The sequence below is a fragment of the Notamacropus eugenii genome, chromosome 4 (assembly GCF_028372415.1).
Source record: "Notamacropus eugenii isolate mMacEug1 chromosome 4, mMacEug1.pri_v2, whole genome shotgun sequence".
In the NCBI taxonomy this organism is placed as follows: Eukaryota; Metazoa; Chordata; class Mammalia; order Diprotodontia; family Macropodidae; genus Notamacropus; species Notamacropus eugenii.
In genome coordinates, this window is record NC_092875.1 from 463,716,515 (window position 1) to 463,733,584 (window position 17,070).

At 36.5% G+C, this 17,070-nt stretch overlaps 1 protein-coding gene across 6 annotated transcripts in view; it reads left to right on the top strand.

Moving 5' to 3' along the window:
• The window catches only part of BDP1 (BDP1 general transcription factor IIIB subunit), a 98,268-nt gene that overhangs the window by 56,858 nt on the left and 24,340 nt on the right, over nucleotides 1–17,070 (top strand). For all 6 annotated transcript variants that reach the window (XR_011966479.1, XM_072606291.1, XM_072606288.1 and 3 more), the window contains 10 exons: nucleotides 185–410; nucleotides 1,247–1,431; nucleotides 5,839–7,429; nucleotides 8,075–8,259; nucleotides 9,006–9,213; nucleotides 10,126–10,250; nucleotides 10,477–10,681; nucleotides 11,167–11,372; nucleotides 12,767–13,154; nucleotides 16,580–16,699. Coding sequence is in view for 5 of the 6 variants with exons in the window: in XM_072606291.1 (XP_072462392.1) it covers nucleotides 185–410; nucleotides 1,247–1,431; nucleotides 5,839–7,429; nucleotides 8,075–8,259; nucleotides 9,006–9,213; nucleotides 10,126–10,250; nucleotides 10,477–10,681; nucleotides 11,167–11,372; nucleotides 12,767–13,154; nucleotides 16,580–16,699 (3,439 nt within the window). In the remaining variant the exon portion in view is untranslated. The remainder of the gene's footprint in view (nucleotides 1–184; nucleotides 411–1,246; nucleotides 1,432–5,838; nucleotides 7,430–8,074; nucleotides 8,260–9,005; nucleotides 9,214–10,125; nucleotides 10,251–10,476; nucleotides 10,682–11,166; nucleotides 11,373–12,766; nucleotides 13,155–16,579; nucleotides 16,700–17,070) is intronic.

Below are 17,070 nucleotides of genomic sequence, written 5' to 3' on the forward strand. Positions count from 1 at the left end.
TCCCACAAGCACTTGAAAAGACAGGAACTAGAATTTTTGGTGTTTACTGTTTTCTTGTGAGATAAAATATTTCTTTTCCTTTCCTTTCTGAGGTTTCTGTACATTCTAGCACAAGTCCTCAACTGCTATAGCTTTCACTAAAAGACTAAAGAACTTGTTTGTGATTTTGCATTGTTTTTGAAAGTCTGCAAGATGGCATTAAATCAAGTACACTCAAGCGAGGACCAGTAATGAGAACACGATTTCAGAAGCCAAGACCTAACATAGGAAAAGCAACTGGAAGAGGTGAAATTGGAAGAGGCAAAATTAGCGCGGGGGAAAAGGCACCCAAAGAAATAAGTGTCACTGGAAAAGTAGAGGCAGGTTTGCGTCAGACTGATGGTGAATTCAGTTCTCTTCCCCTCCCAGATGTAAGTTTTATGCATTTTTCTTTATTAAAAATATTCTTAGGTATTTTTTCAGCGAAAGTTATTAGCAAATTTGTATTATGAACACTGCCTTACTCCCATTGAAATTTGAAATCCTTGAACGTGGTGATGGTTATATGTAGATTCTAGAAGGAGGAACATTATTTGTTAGGTACTAAATTCATTGTGAAATTCCATAATATGGCCATTGGATACCATTCTACAGCTGAAATAATGCTATAAATTACCTTGAACAAGTCTCTTTCTTTCTGGATCCTAGTTGTCTCATCCGTGAGCTGAGAAAGTTGATCTAAGACAGTGTCTGAAAGACTCTAAACATTTCCTGATTCAGAATTTTATCATGCCTCAAGGTCATCACTTGTTCTGTGAATTATCATTCTATAGTATTTAGATATAGGAGGTATAGGAAATTAGAATTAGAATGAATCTGTACTGATTATAGGATATTTCTGAGGATTTATTTTTAAACTGATACTAACTCATCATTTGATTCCTTAGTGTTTAAAAAAAATTCCCTTTATTTGAAGGTTCTTGTTCCATTAATTGAAGTTTCCATTATCCTTAATGTGTTTTGTTAATGAGTGCTTTCTAATGTATCTTTTCTGTTAGATGATTGGGTTTTAAGGAGGTGGCCTAAGGAATAGAAGCATTCTTAACATAAAAAAGTGTAGCTAGGAAGAATTCACAACTTCAGCATTGTTTTTTATCTGGGATAAAGATTTGGCATAAAAGTATTGGTTATAGAGTGACTTAGGGAAGTTTTAGATCCTTGAGATCATGGCTGTGCATTAGTTGATGATTGTAGGTGTCATTTCTAGATCATAAGCTGTGAAGGACCACCCCCTGTTGAAGCATTTGAGAAAGAAGCTCCTTCTCCAAAGGAAATCTCAAGTCCAGTAATTCCTCTGAAGCCTTCTTGCATGTCCCCTGTAGAAGGATGTGAAGAAGATAAGGAAACGCAATCTACAACCGATCTGGAGCAGATTTCAGATGTCATCACAAGGTATCTGAGTGGATGTATTTATTTGTAAGAGAAAATAAAATTTAAATTCATAGTTGATAGTAAATTAGATAGGATTTCTGATACTCTGGAAGACAGAAACAAAATTTAAGATGACCATAACAAAGGGAAACCAAGAAAATATGCTGAAATTCTTAGATGATAATCTTAGATCTAGTGAGCCAGCAGTAAGATAACATTGTTATTGATTTAGAGTTTACCTCAACTCTTGGTGATAAATATCTGTAAATTTAGGGACACGAATAAAGAGAGGGAGGAATAAATTAAAAACATTTAACAAGTTATTACTGTGTTCAGCATAAAATGTCTACTGTGTTCAGAGCTTTGAGCCAAGGGCTGTAGAAAATACAAAGTTTAAATAAGACAAGACATTCCCTTATGGAAAAGCTAACAGTCTAGTAAGGCCATGTGATATACATACAGATAACACTGATACAAAGTATTACATGATAAGTGCTTTAGAGAGATACAGAAGTACTGAGATCTAGATATGAAAAGTCATAACTGACTTGGGATCCAGTAAAGATCTTCCTGAAGAAAGGGACATTTTTAATTTTGAAGGATGGGTAGGAATTCACCAACAGAAGACTGAGAAGAACATTCGCACTATTGTGTAAAAGGGTGGTGGGGGGTAAAGTATGTTTTGAGGGGATTACAAGTTATCTGGTTCAGCAGCAGCACAGAATGTGTCGGTGGAGAAGTAAGTCAGTCTGGAAAGGTATGGTGATGTCATATTGTCCACTGTCTTGAAGCCGGACAGAGATATATGGAAACCATTGAAGATGTTAGAACAGAATGACATGGCTAAATATGGGAACAGTGTGAAGGCTGGACAGAAATAGGCAGGAAGTGGAGATGGGAAGACCAGATAGAGGAAGCAGTTTTACAATGCAGTTGGTGATGAGGATTTGGACTAGTTTGGTTACAGCAGGGTTTAGGAGGAGGGGTAAGGACTTGGTAATTGATGAGAGGTAAGAGGTGACAAACATAGAAGAATCAAAGATAATGTCAAGGTTTTAGGTGTAAGAGACTACGTAAATGCTAGCACCACTGACAGAAAGGTTAGAGGAAACATCAGCTGAGTTTTAGACATACTGAATTTTGAATTCTTGGTGAAACGCACCAAGAATAGGTAACTTGTAAGCATTTGTAGATTTGAAGTGCAAAATAGCAGTTAGGCCTGGACATCTACTTGGGAGCTGTCTCCATGGGAGTGATAGTTTGGAAACATGAGTGTGCAGTTTACAAGTATGAAGAAAAGGACCAAGACAGAACTTGGTGTGCATTCATTTTGAAGGAGTGAAAATAGGATGACAAACTAGATAAGAATAAAAAGGTTGGAAGAGGAACAGTAGAGAGGTTTCACAGATGCCAGGGAAACCAGTGGTATCCAGAAGGAGACAGTGTCCAGCATCATATGCTTCAGAGACTTTAAGGAAAAGGGCTGGAAAAAAGCCATTTGGATTTGATGACTTCTTGGCAGAGTCAATTCCAATAGTGTTATGCAGTTGGATGCCATTTTGTTATTGTTTTAGGTGGGAATAGAGAGTGTTGATGGAGTGGAGATTTTGGATATTGACAACTTTTTCAATAAGTTTTGCATTGAAAGGAAAGAGAATGAAGGAAATAGTAGCTGGCCAAGGGAAAGAGAGTTAAATTTAGGAAGGTGCTTTTTTTTTAATAGCACTGAAAAGATAAAAATGTGTTGGTGAACAAATAGGAAGGAGTCATTAGAGAGGGAGAAAAGAGAATCTTTCTGGAATAAGGAATGTTTCTCTTAGAGGAAGTTGGAGGAATGGGATCAAAGATGTAGCTAAAAGGATTAACTTTGCAAAAGGTAGGAATACTGAGTCTTCTGATACAGGAATTGGTGAAGAGTGAGTAATAATACTGAGAAATTTTGAGAAAAGGAGTTGAGGAGTTGTCATCAGATGACCTTAGTTTTTGTAGTGAAATAGGGACCATAAATCATTTCTGTAAGTTTGCAAGGTGGGAGTGTATCTAAGGCTTTGAAGAGAAAGGGCAAGATTTAGTACTGTGATTGTGGGGAGTAGCTAGTCAGCCAGTTAACAAGCATCTCTGTTACAGGCACCATGCTAGGCTCTGGGGATGCAGATACAAAGAAAAAAGAAACAATCCTTACTCTTAAGGAATTTACATTCTTTTGGGGGTAACAACATGTATGAGCATATAGAGAATACATATACAATAAGTGCAAGGTAGTTAGAAATGGAGGACACTAGCATTTGGGAGGATGAGGGAGAACCTTGTGTTGGTGCTTGAGCTAAACAATGAATGAAAAAAGGGATTCTGTGAAGTTAAAGGAGGTAATGCACTAAAAATGGGGGAAAGTCAATGGCCACGGCTAAGTTGTAGAGTATAGGAAGGGAAATAATGTATGATGAGGCTTGAAATACAGATTGAGGCAAGGTTACAAAGAGCTTTAAAAGTAGAAGTTTGTATAAGATATCCCAAAAGTCTTATTTCAGTTTTAAGCTTAACTGTGTTTGATACTAGAGATAAAAGTGAATTTATTGCATTAGAGAATATCATGGTCAGATCTAACTAGCTCAGTAGCTTTGGCTGCTCCATGGAGGATGAATTGGAATGAGAATAAATTAGAGGTGGGGATACCAATTAGGAGGCATTGCAGTAGTCCAGCTAAGAGGTGGAGTGGTAGCAACTTTGTGAGTTAGAGAAAAAGATGATTGTGAGAGATATTGTGGGAGTAGAAACTGTCATGCTGGCTGTTATCTGATGTCCCCCAAGGTGTTTTCTCTCCTTTTTGAAGAAGTTCAGCACCTCCTCAACTCCTGCCATTATCCTAGGGGACTTCAGCATTCAAAGTGATGGGTTCTAATTCAGACATCCTTAACCTCACAATTCCTCCGTCTCCTCAGATCCCATCTCTTTCTCTACTCCGCCTCAGCCATGCTTAGAGATATTTACATTATGGATCTTACCATTGCTCTAAAGTATCCTGTTTCTTTGATAAAAAATTCTGACATTCCTCTATCTTTCTGTAACCTAACATTCCATCTTCCCTGATGTCTTACTCTCTTCCTATGTCTTACCCATCTTCACTTTCATTGTGACCTCAAATCTATCCATCCCTCATTACTTTGTCTAGGACCTGGAGAAAATCTGCTTTGACCATCTGCCTTCTCCTTTCTTATTTACATAATCAAGTTGACTAGGTCCATTACAAATTTATTTTCTCTCACATCAACTAGACCCTCATTGCAACAAGGCAGTCCTTTTTTTCTTCCTTAATTTAAATTCCATATATCGCTTCCCACAGAACTATTCCAGAACTTTTCTTTTCTCCTCAAACCTTCCCACAATTAAAGACTTAACTCCTAAATATTTACTTAGAAAGTTGAGTCCATTTGCTGGTAGCAAGCGCTTTCTTTTTCTCTTCATCTCAAAACCCCTTCTCATCCCTTACTTTCTTCTCTTTTCCTCCAGTCTCTGATGATAAAGTAGGCTTTCTTCTTGCCAGGATAATCCCTCTACTTGTGCCCTTGATCTCATCTGCCCCCATCTAATCTTTCTCTCTTCCACCTCCCACTCCTTCTGTCCTTCTCTGTTTTCCTTCCTCCTCTCTAGTGTCTCTCCTGGCTTCTTCCCTACTTCCTTCAGACTTGCCCAACACTTGCCCATCTTTGAAAAACCTTTACTGAACCCTCTTTTCTTTTTCAGATTTGCTCCTAGAAAACCTGTCTGTATGCATTGTCTCTACTTTTCTTCCCCTCTACTTCCTCTCAACCCTCAACCTTTTGTTGAAGTCTGTCTTCTGTCACTCAAATGAAACTGCGTTCTCCATGGTTACCAAGGATTTTTTAATTGCCACATCTGGTGGTCTTTTCCCAGTCCACTTTGATTTGCATAGGTTGAAAAAATTTAATAGCGTGATCTTTAAAGAATAAGGATTGTGTAACCACAGTAAAAAAAGAAACCAAAAAAACAGGATTGATCAACTTTCCTAGGCATAAGAGTAATAATAACCTTTTAGAATTTGTTAGCTCTGGGAGAAGAGAGAGCTAGAGATCAGAGCAAAGCTTATTAGGTATGGAAAAACATTCTTTAAGTGCTTCATTAAGTGATGCAAGTTTTATTTCATTGATGAGTAGATTTTCATGGCACTTGTTTGTATAAATGCTAGCTTACAACCCCAACTTCTTGACATGTCAGCAGTATTTGCATCTTTAGGTGTCCTCTCTGTATTTTAACCTTTTCCCACAAGTATTAATAATTCCTGTTTGGTGCTTAAATGACGACTTTTTTTAACTGGAGCCTATCCTAGCTATAGGTAGAAAAGAATTTGCTTATCAGTTTCTTTTGTAGCATTAACTGCTTTCTTATGTTTAATATTTTTCTTCTCAAAAGCAAATGTTTTCAAGATGAAAAGCTTTCTGTAGTTAAAAAAACCCCTTTTATGAGAAGTCGATTCAAGAGACCAAGACCAAACTTAGGAAGAGCAGTTGAAAAAAGTGGTGTTCCAGAAGCAGAAAAATGCGAGTTAATGGAGAAAATGGAAACAGGAAAATTGGAGATTATGATTCAACATGATTGTAAACAGGATGCCATCTCTTCTTCTCAAGATGATGCCTTTCCCCTTCAAGAAAATGCTTCTTCCCTTGCAGTTAATTCCTCTCCCTGTCAAGATGGTGCCTCTCCACCTCAAGTCACTGCATCTTCCCCTCAAGTTGGTGCCTCTTCTAAAGATGATTCCATTCCTCCTCAAAGTGATTCCATGCCCCATCAAGTCCCTACCTCTCCGTCTCAACTTGATGCCTTCCCACCTCAAGACAGTCCTCCCCCTCAAATCACTGCCTGTCCTCTTCAAGATGACATTTCTCCCCTTCAAGATGATGCCTCCCCCCTTCAAGTTAGTGTTTCCCCCCTTCAAGGTAAAGCCTCCTCACTTCAGGATAATGCCTCATCACTTCAAGGTGAAGTCTTCTCCCTTCAAGATGATGCTTCCCCTCTTCAAGGCAAAGTCTCCCCCCTTCAACGTAAAGGCTTCCTACTTCAAGGTGAAGCCTTCCCTCTTCAGAGCAGTGCTTCCCCCCTTCAAGATGATGTCTGTCCACTTAAAAGCAATGCCTCCTCCCTTCAAGATGACGCCTCCCCTCTTCAAGGCAGTGCCTCCCCATGTCAAGGTGATGCCTCCCCCTGTCAAGGTGAAGCCTTTCCCCTTGAAGGTGAAGCCTCCCCACTTCTAGGCAAAGCTTCGCCTCTTCAAGTTGAAGTCTCCCCACTTAAAGACAATGCCTCCATCCTTCAAGGCAGTGCCTCTCCCTTTCAGGATGAGGCTTTCCCTCTTCAAGGTGATGACTCCCCACTTCCAGGCAAAGCCTTTCCTCTTCAAGGTGATGTCTCTTCTCAAGACAGTACTTCACCTCCTCAAGTTGGTGCTTTTCCTGCTCAAGTCTGTTCTTCCCCCCAATTGACTTCCTCCTCTCTTCAAGTTGTTGGCTCCTCTCGTCAAGATGATGCCTCTGTCTGTCAAGATGATGCCTCCGTCTGTCAAGATGATGCCTCCGTCTGTCAAGATGATGCCTCCGTCTGTCAAGATGATGCCTCCGTCTGTCAAGATGATGCCTCCGTTTGTCAAGATGATGCCTCCATCCGTCAAGATGATGCCTCTGTCCCTCAAGATGATGTCATTCCCCCTCAAAATAATGCCTCTCCTCCTCAAATTAATGCCTCTTCCCCTCAAAATAATGCCTTTCCCCCTCAAATGGCTGCCTTCCCCACTCAAGATGATGCCTCCCCCTTTCAGATTGATGCTTCTCCCCTTCAAGTTGCTGCCTCCTCCCTTCAAGTTGCTGCCTCCTCCCTTCAAGTCAGTGCCTCCCACACTCAAGTTGTTACCTTCTCGCCTGAAGATGATGCCCCTCCTGTTCAAGTCACTGCTTCCTGCCTTCAAGGTGCTGCCCTTCCCATTGAGGACATCAGCCGCCCTTGTCAGAATGTAAGTGATACTATTTAATATTAAATATATTTGGAAACTTTTAGTCATCAGTATGGCTCATGTTTCCAGTCTCCCATTGTCCTTTCAGTCATACCACATAGCTTCAGGTACAAACACTTAGAGAGGCATAGTCACAGATGTAGTCATGGACTAGAATGTGGAAAGAGCTTGTCATGAAGTCAGCATGCCTAGCTTCTTAACTAGCTGCTATCGCTAACAGTACATTGATGTGGCATTTACATATCTGACTCAATTTCTTCACCTGAACATGATAATAATAGTATCTTAAACTGTCTCCACTGGGTTGTTGGATAATGATGTGAGACAGTGGAAGTGAAAATACTTTGAAAAGTTAAGAATTATACCTGTTTGTTACATATTTGTGTATTTTAAACACTTAGCTTATCTTTCATGAGTTAGTGCAGAATCCCATTATTTCCTGTGGTCATATGCTTGATGTAAAGTGAAATCCATTGTTCACACTGATGAATATTTGAGCATTTTGTACCAATAAAAACCTTTTTGAGTTAAAAATAATTTGACAGCTTGTTTTTAAAGTACCGTAATGCTTTTCTATTAATAGTGTTTATAGTTGCTTTCTTGGTATTTAAAATAATTAATTTATTTGTGCAATATGCCTTTTAGGATACAGTTGAATCTTCTCAAAAGACAGCAATTAAATATGAAAAACCAGTTCAAGAAAAGGGGGAAGCAGACGTGCTTTTAAATGAACAGACTCCAAAGAAGCTTTTAGATTCAATGAATTGTGAACCTGAAGAGAGGTCTTCATTTATAGATGCCCAGGAAAATAATTTTGCTGTTTCTACAGGGTAAATAATTTTACTTTTTATTATTGTTTGGTAGGCTAGGGGAAAGGGAAAATAAGATAGACTTTTTAAAAATTCCATTAATTTTTATAGTCATGTAAAATGTATTTGAAAACAATTTTGATTTACCTTTTGGTATAGTTAATAGCAAAAATAAGAAAATAAACATTTATGGTTAAGCAGTTTTTAATGAACATTTAATCATTTTGTTTTGAGATTTGAGAAATTTCTATTTGTATTTTCCTTAAGCTGAATGATAGTATGTTTCCCTTTGTTGGTTATATTGTTGAGGTGATTCATAGTTAACAAATTGTATTAGATGGCCTCTGAAGTTATTTCCTGCTCTTAAGATCGCATAATTCCCTGATGTTTTACACTAAGATGTAGTTTATGGATGGAAAATATTTAACCTAGTTTTTCCTTAAAAAAATGAATGAAAAGGCATTTAAATGCTTATTTTATGTTTAGTACTGGCTAAATTCTGGTGCTATAAACTAGAAAAACAAGATAGTATCTGCTTCCAAGGAGCTCATATTCTTTAAAGAATTTTATATTCACTAATAATTTATTAATAATAAGCATATTAACTTTAACAGGCCTTTGAAAATATTAATATATGAGGAAGTCATTTATGAATTTAAGCAGCTGTAATTTATTATAATTCAGAGTTCTATACCATTAGGATGCTTTCTTTAAGCTTTCTGTAATAATAGCTTTGTTTTCTCCCCTCTAATCCCCCACACTCTTAGCATCAAGAATTCCCAACAAGAAATTAAAAAAAATGATATCCAACCTGCACCGCGAACAAGGGGTCGATTTAAGAGGCCTAGGCCAAACATCAGCAAAGCAGAGCGGAGAGACTGCAGGACAGCAGGAAGCTGGGTTATTGAAGAAAGGGATAAGGAAGAAGGAATAACACAACATATGAATGAATCTGCTAGTGAATTCTTCACCCTTGTAAGTTAGTCTTCTGCAGTTATGTCTGGAATATTGATGGAAATGTATGAAGTGAGAATCCAGAAGCAATCCTAGGGACATATTAGTCAGTTTGCTTATAGGACAAGTATATACGACATTTATAGTAAGCCCCTCCAAGACTACATGGGTCTCCTGTTTTGCAGGTACTTAGCTGTATGACTAAAGAAATATGTATTATCTAGTTCTAGTTTTTCAGTCCTACCTCCCCTCATAAAGGTACTAGATTAAAAATCATTTGGTCTTTCTTGATTTGAGCTAAAAATAAAGCATAAATTTGTGCTTGTAAACTTTTCTTTATTTTCATGTCAAAAGACTATTATATTTTTAAAGCAAATTATTTCTGGGTTAACACTTGATGCACTCTATGAACTGGGCATTTTTAATTAGTGTAGCAAATTGATGAGAAGACAGCATGGCATAGTGGATAGAAGTTGTTGGCTTAGTAGTCTAGAACCTCACATTCAAGTCCTAACTTTCTGTTGCTGAATACCTCAGTGCCTCAGGCAATTCTCTCATACTATAAGCTTATAGATAAGATACAGTTTACCTTGGTAGAGGAAGTTCCCTTACCAGGTCTCCAGTGAAATTTCTAATCCAGTTAAAAAAATGCATACTGAAATTACAGATAGATGAAAATGAATCCTTTTTTCCTTTCCGTTCTATTATTTGATTGTTAGTATTTCACAAATGGTTGTTGATTGTTTATGTCATAATCTTTTAAAGAAATTTGAACCAGCAAATTTTATATATAATATGCAAAGACTCACAGTTTTAATCCTTATTATTATTATGGTTCAGAGAATTCCTAGTTATTTTCTGCTTTTTGGAAAAGGAAATCCTATGTGTTTATTTTTCTTCTGTTATATAACATTGCCTAACTTTGTTTTTTAGCCAAATTCTAAAATTGAAAGTGAAGTTGTACCTTCTGAAGAAGGTATGCATGGAAATAAGAATCAAGGGGTTTCAGAACAAAATTTGCAAGTTAGCAGAACTGAAGTTTTAAATGAACAGATAAGGTGAGTTTGGCCTTGATATCATCAAAGAAAGTTTAAAACTTAAAATATGACTAAGTTTTGTAATTAATTTTGGCATGTATAGGGTACGTTTCATCTATCTGTTTTTATATAGTCCATTTATATTAAAACTTTTTATCATTGAGTAATTTTGTTCCAAAAATAGTTGCCATAAACAATTACTACTACCACTAATTTTGCTCTGTTATTTTTTATTTTTAATTTAAAGCAAGGATAAATATAAACCTCATACTATCACCCCAGCACAGTTGAGAAGGAGCCGATTCCAAACAGCTAAGTCAAATTTGGGCAGAGTGTACAGAAAGAAAGAAGAACCTGGAACACAAAAGATTGTGCCAAATAAAAATGACACAAGAAAAGTAGAAGATAAGTTGTTGCAGCAAGGAGACTCTGATGCTCACCAGTCTCTAAAAGTGAGATTTTTTTTTTTTACCTGTCACTAATTGATTTCATATCTTTAAAAAGATATTGCTATAATGTTTCAATAGATATATAAAAGTCTTTTGTTTTGATACTTTTTAAATCAAAAGTACCTTGTCGAATTATATATTGAGAAACGTCTCAGATTTTGATTCACTTTTGTTACTAGCAATTATCTTAAGTGTTTTCATAATTTTATTTTATTTTCTTCTTTGTAAGACTTCACCTTTTAGAAAAGTGTAATCTTTTTAGAGCCACTTAGTTCTAGTGAGTTCTTTTCTATCATGATCCTGAGGGAGACCATACCTTTCGGAGTCTTCTGCTTCTCTTTTTGGAAATTTAGGAATTTTGAGTGTTAATAAGATTCATGAATTCATTAAACAAATTTTTGAACAAGTTTAGATTAAGGGTGTCATGCCAAAATATAGAAAAAAACCATTGTGATACTTAAAAACATTTTAAAAATTTCATATTTAAGGATAAAACAGAGCTACTGTCATCCCTGGGGATTGCAGCAAGAAAAGAATGTGTGGATTCCAGAGACTCTGCCTTGCCCAAAGAATGTAGTCAGTCAGAACAACTGGACTCCTTTGGCAGACAGTTGGGCTCTGCTGGTCACAGTGGCCCGGGAGCTACCGCCTCATGTGTAGGCACTGAAGAGCACTTTCTAAATGTATCACCAAGGTACAGTCTCATAATAAAACGTTAATAATAACAATAACATTAACACTAATAAGAGCATTTTTATAGAGCAGGAGCGGGGAACCTGCAGCCTTGAGGCCACATGTGGTCTTCCAGATCCTCGAGTGTGGCTTTCTGACTGAATGCAAGTTTTAGAGATGCATTTGTTCTGTTAAGTTTGGATTCAGTCAGAGGACCACACTTGAGGACCTAGAGGGCCACATGTGGCCTCAAGGCTGCAAGCTCCTCACCCCTGATATCGTGCTTTAACAGTTATGAAGAACTTTATAACTGTTAACCTCATTTGATCTTCATCACAACTCTTGGAGGTAGGTATCCCCATTTTACAGATGACGAAACACAGAAAAGTGATTTGTCTAGGATCACATGGTTAGTAAGTCTCTGAGGGGAGGATTTGAACTCGAGCTTTCCCAACTCCAGGTCCTGTGCTCTATGCAGTATGCCCACCTAGCTACTTCTAATTTAACATAGCTTCTCCGATTGGAAAATTAAACATACATTCTGTCTTTTAGAAGTGCCTTTTATTTGCTTCATTTATAGGATAAATAATAAATAAGGGTTCCTTATTTATTTATGTAAATTTCTTTTCTATTTTGATTATTCTTGTCCTTTTGTATTATGATCTCCTTTTCTAATAAGGGTTTTCTCCCTTATTGATGAGTGAATATAAAATTCTTTATTTCCACATCCCAGGTCAAATCTTTAGTGTAGAATGCATTACATATATTGATGGGACCTGACCAGGCAGGAAATGGCCCCACTGACTAAAGGTGAGACTAAGGAGAATAGGTAGAGTAAGGATGGGAATGGGGAAGTGAAAAAAAGTATCCCAGGTGCATTCTCCTGGCACATCCCAATAAATGAAGCTGGAAGCCATTCACTCAGAAGAATACACCTCTGCCAGTGTTTTATCTTCTTTTACCCTCTTCTGTTACAGAGATTAGATTGGAATAGCCCCCTTATGAATTTTAAAAAAAAAAAAAGGACAGGGTTTCTGTCCTCAAGTTCCTTAAGATTAATGCCTTTTTACCTTCATTTCTCTTCTTTTGTCAAATTGCCTATTCTCTTTTCCATTTGCATAGAAAGGAGAAGCTAGCTTGGGGTGAAAGTTTTGCTATGGGTTGTAACATGTGGTTGATCAAAAATTGAATTTGCTGCAAAATACAGAATAATAGTAGGAAGTTCTGACCAACTGAATTATAATTCTTCAAGGAAATAACCCTTTAAAATGGGTAGTGATAATTTTTGTTGTAATGACTTAAACTTATGCTTCTTATTAGTGGCCTTTATTAATAAAAAATAATATTGTTAATAAAACTTCCCTAAAAAGTTATTTGTGTCTAGTGACCACAATATTTTTTAAAATGATCATTTAGATATGTGCAACAATCAAAAGAACTAGGTTGTGTGAAAAATTCTCTGGGTCGAAGAATAGTTACTTCCTCAACCTCTGAATGTGAGATGGATAGTACCGACAGGAGAGTGCAGCGGAAGTCTAAACAAAATTTCACCAAAGGACGTGGGTCCAAACGTGTTCGTGGCAGGATTTGCAAGAAGGAACCTAAGACCTCAAAGGCAGTATTGGTGACTCTCCGAGCTTCTCAGGAAGAGGATGAAGAGGATATAGATGATCTTGAGTCTGAATATGAGGAAGAAAACTACCACCTTGCACCAGAAGAAGTCAACAAGGCCCCAGTGTTTGTACCTATAGGACTCAGGTCACCAGAACCTATTTCTCCCCAAATTGAGGAAACTATGGAAGAGGTATGCAAGATTACCTGACACATTCTTGCTTAGTTTTATTTTGTTTTTATGTGACATTTTCTTCTTTTGGTCTTAGGATTTAAAAAACTTTTAAGTTGCCTTAAGCTAATTAAATCCGTGAAAGTAAGAAAGAAATGTACACTCCTGGGTGCACTGCTTAGCTCTTTGAGCCATGCACAATAACAACAACAGTAGACCGTGAGAAGAGTTGGGAGGAGGAACAGCTGTTTACACATGGGCATCAAAGCTTTCCAGTGTAGCTGTGTTATGTAAAATACCCATGTTGGTGATTGTCATTATTTTTTGGAGCACATTGTTTGGGGCATAGCTGGGTCCAGCGTAATCATATTTTTTCTGTTCCCTTCAGTAAACGTGGCCTCACCACTTTATCCTCTTTATCTAGCCACAGATATCACAGGACTCATGGGTTGCAGTGAAGAATCCCCGAACCACTGATTTTAATGGCTGTTAGAACTCCAGAGGCCTAAAAAACCTGGCAAGGTTTTGATGGTAGTAGTGTAGCAATATAATAAACTGACATAATTTAGTTCTGGGGTCTGACCAGAAGTAAAGGAATAGCTCAAGAGACTGAGTACCATTTATGTCCATAGGAGTAACAATGCGGCATGCCTTCACTGGTCATTGGCACAAATGATTAGTTTCAAAAGTTCCCTAGAAAGTTAAAGTATGGAAGCTTGAAAATGGCTGGAAGGTAATTAGGAAGAAGGCTAAAGCAAATTAGGAAGGAGATTAAAGTGATTACTGATGCTAAAATAAAAGAATCTTTCTGAGTGCTGCTAAAAATTCAGAGAACACCAATAAAGAAGGCAAAGAGGGTTCATACTGAGGGGTAAAAATGCCACCGGTTAGTTTGGTCTTTTACTTAGTAATTAATTTTGCCAAAATATAGCTAAGTAATACTGCACAGGAATTCATCAGGTACACATTCGGCACTCTGGATTATTTTTGAGAGAAGAACAGTAAATGAAAATTAGTTACCTGATAACAGGAAGAGAAGTTTCAGGGTATGTATGCCCTGGGAACTGTGTAGAATTATTCTGATGTCCTAGGATGTGAATAGCAATTTGTCATAGATTATCATTAGAGAAAGGTTTCATTTGTGTTCCATTTGCTAGGGCTTACAAATGGATATTTTTACATATGTATGTTTTAGCTGATTTTATATATGTACATTTTTATGTATTTACATTTTAGCTAATTCATCAAAAAGGATTGAAACAAACAAAATGCTAACCTTTATTATTTAGAATACCCTGTTCTCCAAACATCATGTATAACTGATGTTACTGTGCCTTGTGTTTTATAAAATGCTTAACTTTTTTAAAAAGTACCTTCACTTTTTATTTCATTTTAGCTTCAAAATAGCCTGGTTAAGAAAATAGCAAAGGGTTTATGCCCATTTTCTAGGTAAGGAAACTGAGGCACAGCGAATTTATATGACTTGTTTAGGTCTAGTACTTAATTCAGTATGCTGATATTTTTACTTTTAATTATTAGGTCACATGGTCTGTAGAGACATCTGGCTAATGGGAAGGGAGCATCCAAGGTCGACCCTGAGGGAATCTTGTTCTCTTCCACCTTCTTTAATACAAGCTGCCATCCCAGAGGCCACACAATTTGTAGGGAAATTGAGGAGAAAAAATGGTTGGAGAGTTGGGCCAGAAAATAATGACAAAAGAGAATAAGGTGTAGTTGTAGTCAGTATGTTAAAATACCTCCAGTTGTGCTTTTTAAAAAAACTTTGCATTATTTCATATGAGTTTTTAGCATTTTTCTTTACAGTCCTCAAATTTGAACTTGTTTATGGTGATGTGACTGCATTACCTTGATATCCCACAGTTTGTTCAGCCATTCCCTAAACTAGCTGTTTCCAGTTTTCCCTTGGATAATGAAATAGGACAGCAATAAACACCTTTATGCAGAGAAAAAAAAAAGAGAATAAGGTGTCAGGGACTTAAGTTTAGGTAAGACTACTGGTAATCATAAGGGAATTTTCTTGGCCAGTGCGCTATCACTAATACTAAGTAAGGATTATAATCTTTTAATCCTTTAATTATGAGTATGGCACTTTGGTTTTGGTTGGCAAACATTTTATGTTCTATATGTGTTGCACCCCCCCTACCAAGCTATGAATTTTAAAAAGAAATGTTTTACTGATATTTGCTTTTTGGGTTTTGTTTTAGTATTTATACCACAGTCATTTTTCCAAAAATATTCCCCACCTTATATCCTTCCTTTGTAACTAATCGCCCTAATCAGGGACCATATCTACCAGTATATGAATCCCAATACACCCAATAATCGCCCTAATCTCTAAGAGAAGAAAAGTGTATTTTGTTATCTGCCCTCTGTGACATTCAGCTTTGTTTGATATTATTTTTATTTACATCACTAAAATCATTTTGTGTTGTATTCTCTTGATTCTGCCTTCTCCATTCTTTATCAAGTTCATATATTTCTGATTTCAAGTCATCATTTCTTAGAGTGCAGTAATACTCCATTGTACACATATACTACAATTTATTCAGTTGATGCCCATTCAGTATATCAGTCTAGTAGTGGCATTGAAGGGGTTTGAACAGGTTAGTGACTTTTCATGCACGATTCCAAGTTTTTTCCAGAATTGTTAGAACATCAAACAGCCTTGCCAGTGGTATATTTGTATGACTTTCTTCCTATGGCCCTTTCAACCCCTTTCTAAAGCCTTTATTTTTGCCTTTTTATAATTTTGACTAATTTAGTGGTTTTAAAGGTATTATTTGAAAATTTTTTAAAATTTGCAATTCTTTTATTATTGGGTATCCTGATAATTTCTTCATATGGTTGTTGATACTTTTTTTATAGAGAACTGTTCACATTCTTTGACCATTTATCTGTTGGGCAATTGCTTTTAGTGTTGTCATTTCCATATATATGTTGGTTATCAGACCTTTAATCAGAGATATCTGATAGAAGGTTTACTTTTCCTACTTTATAGTTTCTGCTATTACCTTGATTTTGTTTGTAAAACTTTTATGCTTATTTAATCAAAATTATCTATTTTATCTGTTGTGATATCCTTTATTCCTCGTTTGGTTATGAATTCTCTCCCAGCTACAATTCTGAAAGGTTTCTTGTTCCACTGTCCTTTAGTTTAATTAATTTAATTTAAAGAAGTTTGTTTAATTGCCTGTAATATGACCCTTTTACATTCATATCACTTATCCATTTGTAGTTTATAGTGGTATTTGGTGCCAAAAGTTCTTTTATATCCTTAGATCCTTTCTGTTACCCCTAGCACCTAAGCAAGTTCTTGAGAAGAGGTTGAATTAAATTCTCAAGTCAAACATGAAGTTGTCAAGTTTAGTATTGTTAAATTTTTGTAGACTTTCAGATGAAATAATAGAATGTTTTCATTTCTGTAGCTTGAAATTTCTGTGAATGTCCCAGATGTAGCATGTATTACTATTCCTGAACGTCCCCTTTCTGATGTAAAGGTGTCAAATGAAGGACTAAATCAGGAACAGAATTTGAATGCCTCCCTTGTAAGTAAACACCTCAGTTTGTTACCTTTAATTCATTTGTAGGCACTCAGAGATAACAGGAGCCATATCGTCCTACACAAAGACTAGTTAATGACCTAAAATTAAGAAGAACAATAATACCCGTGACAATTGAATATGTTGTGAATAGATACTACATGCTCTGTGGTACTCACCTGACCAATGCTAGTGCAAGTTCTATCACTTGTATTCATTACACTCATCTGTTTTAAATGAGGGTCCTTTTCCCCAGTATTTCAATAATCCTTTAATTCTTTGTATTGAATTAATGTCAATTTAAAATTATTCTGAATATATTTATTTCCAGGCCTTTTGGAAGTCGCATTAGTTGTTTTACATTAATCTTATTCATT